The sequence below is a fragment of the Macadamia integrifolia genome, unplaced genomic scaffold, assembly GCF_013358625.1.
Source record: "Macadamia integrifolia cultivar HAES 741 unplaced genomic scaffold, SCU_Mint_v3 scaffold585, whole genome shotgun sequence".
NCBI classification, from domain to species: Eukaryota; Viridiplantae; Streptophyta; class Magnoliopsida; order Proteales; family Proteaceae; genus Macadamia; species Macadamia integrifolia.
The window spans coordinates 266,726-274,215 of NW_024870493.1; the positions used below are offsets into that span (position 1 = coordinate 266,726).

Below are 7,490 nucleotides of genomic sequence, written 5' to 3' on the forward strand. Positions count from 1 at the left end.
AAGTTTGATAGTCCTTAGTGAAGTCACCACTATGAGAACATTGGATTTTCATGACCCCTTGTTTTCGGAAGGGAAGGAGAGAAAGAAATAGAGAATCGTCATCCAGAGTAAGCTCTAAGACCCAAAAATAAAATATCACTCTATAGAACTAGGGTTTGAGTTAGTTATGGATCTTCCGAATTAAAACGATCTTCCTATTTACTTGATTAAAGTCAAGTAGATATAACCCAAAATAAAGAATGGAAACAAACCCAGGATAGGGGTAGATGGGTAGACTCATCAAATTTGGTACGGTATTAGTATCGGTATGAGGTTCTTGTATCAAGAGTTCGAGACACAATTCGATAAGGTATCGGAATGGGATATCACTTAAAAACACACCATACCATACTGATACCATACCAAATGCCAGCACCATACCAAACAGCAAATTCAATAGTATCGGTATGAACTTCTTGTACTGAATCACTATTCAGTACGGTATCAATATGGGTATATATGGCTTGCACCATACCGATACCATACCAAATACCGATACTATACCGAATTGACACCGTTACTTGTCCCACAACCTCGTCCCCACCATCAGCCTCCCTCTCCATCCCCTACTCGCACTTTGAAGGATAAACAATATATTCTCCAAATAACATCATCACATTAACTATTTATTCTCGGCTAATACTGATCCGAAACCAATCTGAATCAACCTATATTTGACAATTTTACTCCGATTTTATTTAATTACATTTTTGCCCTTGATCCATGCAATACTGATACCCAACCCAAATTGCTTAGGAATCGATATCAGTCTCTGTCAATACTGATACGGATTGGCCAATATCAATTACTAAATCCATGGTCTAGATGACCAGCCGTTGTATGAACTAAATTCATTAATAAGATGTAAACTTTGATACTCTTAATATGGATCACATTTGCAAACTCTTTTCTTTATTCATCATCAGAGGAGGATGAAAAGACAATGATAACAAAATTTATCTTGCCTTTCCTTATTATCTTATTTCACACAAAGTGATCAAGAGCAGGCAATCTGGGAGCTGGCCAGAGTAAAGGTAAAGGGAGTGCCCGATGCATATTTGAAACTAACTGATTTGGAACCATACAAGGGCTGTGTAAGTGTGCATGTATTCCCATTCACTGTTAAGACTGAAGTGTCGATGCTCTTCACTGCAGAAAATCCTGGACAGCTCAATGTCACACTAGTTTGGGTGCAATAGCAGGTGTTACTCACTGTCACCTCATACTCAGCTTCCCCTCCTACCATCTTCCCAGTTTTATCTTGTGAAACTGTGAGGCTTTTCAAGCTGCATTGGCACAAACCTGTAGTTTTCAAATCAACAACCAAGACCAAACAATAAGGGAAAAAAAAAAAACCAAAATTATAATAACTTTTCTACTAACAAAATTGATCAAAATAAGGGGAACTACTGACCCTTCCCAAGGAGATTGAGGATGAGAATTGCATAGAAGAAGGATCTCATTGAAGCTGCCATTTCTCTTCTGCTATCTTGCTAGATGGTATTTTGAGTCTTCTTCTATATCTTTTTAATTGGCTGAAATTCTATTATTTATATTCTCTTTGTCACCCAAATTTGGCATATTAATTTTCAGTCATATATAGGGAAAAAATTAAATAACAAATCATATTTATCAATTTTTTCTCTTTTGGAAAATCAACCACTGTATAAGATCCTTGCCCTCAAACTTTGGCACAAACTTGTCAATAATCATCAATGGTTGTGATGCACTAATATATATAGAAGGATGAAAATAAGGCAAGCAAAGTATAACATACAAGGAGAAGTTACTATAGAAGGTCTAAGATTCTATTTTGTATTAATTCTATGTAAATCTATTCATATTTTCTTCTTATTGGTTCTACAATTTATGCCACCTATGGTAGGGTTATAGACCGGATTCTCTCTTGGACCATGACCTCCTGCAACAATCTCACACTATTCGTTGAGTGTGGGCCCTCAAACCCAAAGGTGGAACCCCGCATTCCTTGAATGATGTGTGATTGTTGCAGAAGGTCATGGTCCATGAGAGGATCTATTTTCCTTCTTTTTCCTCCCTCTCCTAAAATTTCTCCCTCTTTTTCTCCCATGTCACATTTCTCTCTCACATCGAATGGATCCGGATCCTCTCCATAGAGCCCATGGACCATAGAGTGATCTCAAGGTCGGGGTGACCTCGAGACGTGTGCCCAGTTCCTTCCAGCCTTGGGATCACGTTATGGTCCATGGGCTCATGTGATTATATTTTCTATTTAAAAAATAGTTTTTGTCAAAAAATTTATGTTGTATCGATAATAGCCTTTAACTGACCGAACTAAGTGTGCTAAGCGTATATAAAAGACGATAGTGATTGACAAGATATGTTATACCTAGAATGAACCAGAATTATCATTTTGTGGTTGCATTAAATCTGTAGTTTGAATGAACCGGAGTATGCACCAGAGTTAAATAATTATGTCAATGGAGATTTGAAACTTAAAGGTTGTTCTTCTCATAAATTCTCAGTTTTGTTAATTAGTCGTCAATTTGAATGTGACTGGAAGACTATTGGGACTAATGGCAGAAAGAAATCCTGGAGACGACCCTGGAGGTGGACTAGCACTGGAAAGGGGAAGACAACTCCTGCTGACGGATCTTTGGAAGGCCCACCCTTCCTCGGTGCCAGCAGTGTCCACTGGCGACATAATGGAGGAGGGGGGAAGTGGTTCTGCAGCCATTACAGGGGTGGCAAGGAAATCATATGCCTCCATAGTTGGATCGGAAGAGGTTGCTTTGGACAAAGGGATCCTGGGTGGGAATCACCCTGCTCAAAAATTGTTTGCCAAGGCTGTAGATACAGTTTTGCCAATGGTGGATGATCTACCTAAGCCCGTACATGCCGAAAACTCAACGAAACTGATAATACCTCAGGAGGAGTATGAGGATTGCTTAAATAAGTACAAATTTGCCTTGATTTGTCATATCAATTTTCATTTTATCTCACTAGATGATGTTCACAGAGAAGCCAGGGAGATTTGGAAATTGAAAGGAAAGATGAAGATGGTGCCTATGGGGAAAGGTTTCACCATATTCCAGTTCGATTCTGAAGGGGATATCGCTCTGATGTGGAGGCGAAGCCCTGTAAAGGTTGGAAGGCAGTATGTTCGCTTTCAAAGATGGCATCCAGATTTTAGTATCCATGAAAAACAAATCAACAAGGCCCCAGCTTGGGTGCGGTTTCCTGATCTGCCTTTAGAATATTGGCATGAGAATGTTCTATTAATGATGGCTAAGGCGATAGGGCGGCCAGTTGCACTTGATCACCACACCAAAAATGTTCTATATGGGAACTATGCCCGAGTCCTAGTTGAGATGGAGGTGGGGGAGCCAAGGCTTGAAGAAATTCAGGTCGAACGTAGGCAACCTGGAACTGAGAATTTATTCTGGTTTAAGCAGCAGGTGCTCTACGAGGACTCTCTGGGGCAATACGGCTTCTGCAAAAAGCTGGGGCATCAGGTGCATGCATGTCGTGAAAAGAAGGCACCTGATGAGAAGCAGAATTCTCTAGACAAGATAGGGCTTCCTGGAGCGGTGTAAGAAGAAGATAGAGTCGACTCGGGTAGTGGTGACTCGCTGGGTCAAAATGGTACTTCTATGGAAAGATTTGACCAAGATTTAGTGCCAAAAAATTCAAATGTTTAGCAGCTGTTTCAAAATGCTGAAGGGGGAGGGATTGAATCTATGCCTACCAACATTAGCTTCTCTCAGTTTCCTTCTATGGAGAGGGGAGAGATCTTAATTGATTTGATTGCTTCAAATCACAATCCTGCGGGTAAGCAAAGATTATCACAGGATAAGGACGTGGGTAGCATGGAAACATCTCCGAAGGAGTTAGTGTAGGAAGGAGAGGAATTCAATATGGATTCTTCGGATGATGACTCAGATTCGACTTAGGATGATGTGGACCGGTCTGGTTCAGATTTAGGTTCTGAGATGGAGTCAGATCCAGACCAACTTGATGCGGATGACGGAGGAGCACCAAACCATCCGGGGCTTCACTCTAATGATAAACCAATCGTGATGCCGCCTGAGGATGACTATGCAGTGGTGACTCAGGGTGTTGTGGGAGTTTCATCGAGACCCAAAAGGTCAGGGATGGTGGATGCATGTGAATTGATTAGAACCCCTTCTCAGGGATCCAAATTCACATGGACGAATAACAAACGTACAAGTCATGTGGCAGCAGTGCTCGATCAAAGTTTCTTCAATGCTCGTTGGTAAGATGTTTTTGGTGATTGCACTCAACAAGTCCTCCATCGGTCAGTGTTGGACCACACCCCTATTTTAATCTCTTCAGCGGCAGCCCCTAAGCCTAGGGATGCCCCTTTCCGTTTCCATCATTTTTGGATGGATGAAGGGTCTTTTGAGGAGCTCGTGAGGGAGGTGTGGCTTAGGGAAGTAAGGGGTGGCCCAATAGGAAGGCTTGTCCAGAAATTAAAGGCTGTGAAGGGTGCGCTTAAGAGGTGGGCGAGATAGACTTTTCCAAATGCTGATTTGGCCCTAAAGGAAGCAACTGATGAGGTGGTGGAAGTGCAGCGGTCCATTGACCAGGTTGGTATGACGGATAAATTATTTTCTAAGGAAGCAGAGGCTAAAACAAAGCTCTTGAAACCTGTGGAATTACATGAGAAACTTTGGGCAGAGAAAGCTCGCTGTAAGTGGGCTAAATTAGGTGATAGAAATTCAAAGTTTTTTCAATTATCAGTGAAGGTGCGATGTGCCAAAAACTATATTCGATCGCTAAAGAAACAAGATGGATCGGTGGTTTCAGAGCAGGGGTAGTTGGCAGAATATATCTCGAATTATTTTTAAGACTTCCACAAGTCCGATCAATGTGAAACTTATTCGGAACTGCTTCAGGTCATCCACCAGGAGGTGAATAGAGAAGACTCATTGGCTTTAGAAGTTATCCCTGAGATGGATGAAATAAAGAGGGTGGTTTGGAGTCTTGATCCAGAGAGCTCGCCGGGCCCTGACGGTTTCCCTGGAGCCTTCTTCAAGAAATGTTGGGAAATTGTTGGCATTGATTTTTGTGAGGCTGTGCGTGCCTTTTTCAGAGGTGGTAAGCTGCCCAATGGGGTGAACAATAGTTTGGTGGCTTTAATCCTGAAGGTGGAAGGGGCAGCATCTTTGGATAAGTTTCGCCCCATCTGTATGGCAAACTTCTTTTGGAAGGTGCTGTAAAAAATAATGGCTGAGCGGCTTTCTTGTCTCCTCCCTCGCTTGATGTCAGAAGAACAAGGGGCATTCCAAAAGGGCAATATAATTTCAGCAAACATTGGCTTGGCATCGGAGCTGGCAAACTTGTTACACACCTCTGTTAGGGGCGGTGGTATGGGGATCAAGGTGGATGTGCAAAAGGCCTACGACACGTTGTCATGGAACTTCCTCTTTGCGGTGTTGAAGAAGTTTGGCTTCTCAAATGTATGGTTGAGCTGGAATCATGAGATTTTGATTTCTTCTAGAATTTCTATTTTGTTTAATGGTGGTCCAGTTGGCTTCTTCGGTGTGGAGCGGGGTTTGAGGCAAGAAGATCCAATTTCCCCTATGCTATTCATCTTAGCAGAGGAAGTTCTATGTAGGGGTTTGAATGGTTTATTGAAGGAGGGGGAAAATAAAGGCTCTCCTTGGGCCGAAAGGGGCTATGGTTCCTAGTCACCAGCTCTTGGCTAATGATATTTCTATATTCATAAACGCTGCTGCGAAACATTTTAAATGTCTGCGTGACTTCCTCCACAAATATCAACTTTACTCAGGTAAAAAATTCAATCTAGACAAGAGCAAAATTTTCTTCGGAAAAGTTGCTCCCCATAGGAAGAGGTTTATCGCGGACTTGATTGGAATCCCAATTTGTGCGCTGCCTACAAAGTATCTTGGGGTGGAAATTTTCAATGGAGCTGTAAAAAAGATAGGCTTCTCCCCCTGATGGACAAGATCAAGGCTCGTTTGCAAGGATGGAAGGGCAAACTACTGTCCGTGGCAGGTAGGGCTGAACTGATTCGGTCTATCATCTCATGTATACCTATCCATAACTTTTCAGTTTATTGGTGGCCCAAGTCGGTGATAAAAGTAGTAGAGCGATGGATCCGAAACTTCCTATGGTCAGGGGAGATTGACACAATGAAGAAAATATCGGTTAAGTGGGAGGATGTGTGTAGACCCAAGGCTGAAGGGGGCCTAGGAATCAGAAGACTTAGGGAGGTGAATTGTGCGGGGATTAGTAAACTTGTGTGGCAGATGAAACATGAAGAGACAACTTTTAGCAAGTTCTTGAGAGCAAGGTTCATGGACGAAGGTGGTGATCTCAAGAAGGAGTATAAGTTGTCCTCAATTCTAAAAGGCATCTCAAAGATGTGGAAGTTTTGTCTCTTCTTCCGAGCGCTGAATGGTGGGGAATGGTGAGGACATGGCTAGGCCCTTTGTCAATTGCAGAGCGATCTCCCCTCCCTCCCTGTCATTTCCATAATAACTCATGTAAAGTACCAGAATTTATTGTGGATGGCCAGTGGTCTCTTCCTCGAGCCTTTTTGGAGTTCTTAAAAGGTATTGTCAGGGAGATCAAAAATATCTCATTACCGTTGGAGCAAAAAGATAAATGTTGTTGGTCCCACTCTTCGTTAGGTAATTTCACCACCAAATCGGCTTGGGAGGCTCTAAGGAAAAGAAAACCAGAGGAGAGTTGGGCGAAGGTTGTGTGGGGGGCTGACCTACTACCTCGTCAATCGGTGTTTGGTTGGAAGCTTATGCATGGTAAACTGCCCTGTGATGACAAGGTGAAAAGGAAAGGGGTCCCCCTTGCCTCCAAATGTGAGATTTGCAACAAGGTGGAGGAGTCGTTGTCCATCTTTTCTTGGAGTGTGAGGGTGCTATCTCTGTATAGAGATCCTTCGCCGAGGTTTTTCGGCTTCGTTGGCAAACGCAGTGGGCAGATTTGTCAGAGCTAGTACAGTGGTGGTCTCAAAACTCTAGCGCTATAGGTCTGGCTCAGATGTGGATGGTGGGTTTGATTCTAATCCCATATGTCATATGGATGGAGAGGAACTCAAGGAGATTCAGGGGGGTAAGCCGTTCCTTTTCTCAGATCGTCAAAGGCATCATGGATGAGATACAAAGGCATGGTCCAAGAAAGTGAGATAGAATAAAAACGCGCCTGGACCTGCAACGGTGCTATCATGGCCCCAAAAAGGTGTGTTAAGGGAGTGTGGGAGATATTTTGGCTGCCTCCAGATGAAGGATGGTGGAAATTAAATTGTGATGGTTCATCTCTGGGCAACCAAGGAAGAGTAGGGGCTGGTGGAATTATAAGGGACAGTACTGCACAGATGGTCTTGTACTATAGCTCTTTCTTAGGAAATGCATCTAGCTTCCAAACTGAATTTTATGCTTTGATTGAAGGTATCGAAAGAGCGCGAG

General features: G+C 42.7%; 2 protein-coding genes across 2 annotated transcripts; one reads left to right on the forward strand and one right to left on the reverse strand.

Annotated features, from left to right (window-relative positions):
• Nucleotides 1-939: 939 nt before the first annotated feature.
• On the reverse strand, nt 940-1,584 carry LOC122069337. The gene is made up of 2 exons (XM_042633323.1): nt 1,454-1,584; nt 940-1,341 (listed from the first exon to the last, which is right to left on the reverse strand). Exons 1-2 carry the CDS (start codon nt 1,512-1,514, stop codon nt 1,037-1,039), a joined length of 366 nt encoding a protein of 121 aa, XP_042489257.1. The 5' UTR covers nt 1,515-1,584; the 3' UTR covers nt 940-1,036.
• A 3,683-nt stretch (nt 1,585-5,267) lies between these two features.
• Nucleotides 5,268-5,732, forward strand: LOC122069345 (secreted RxLR effector protein 78-like). Its single transcript, XM_042633331.1, has one exon. It carries the CDS (start codon nt 5,268-5,270, stop codon nt 5,730-5,732), a length of 465 nt encoding a protein of 154 aa, XP_042489265.1.
• The last annotated feature ends 1,758 nt before the right edge of the window (nt 5,733-7,490 follow it).

What these genes read in the sequence shown, in the direction of transcription:
- LOC122069345 (XM_042633331.1), top strand. Translation starts at nt 5,268, where the DNA reads ATGGCTGAGCGGCTTTCTTGTCTCCTCCCTCGCTTGATGTCAGAAGAA.
- LOC122069337 (XM_042633323.1), bottom strand. Translation starts at nt 1,514, where the DNA reads ATGGCAGCTTCAATGAGATCCTTCTTCTATGCAATTCTCATCCTCAAT. An exon ending in CCTCAATCTCCTTGGGAAGG is followed by an intron (nt 1,342 to 1,453) that starts GTCAGTAGTTCC and finishes TGAAAACTACAG; the next exon opens with GTTTGTGCCAATGCAGCTTG.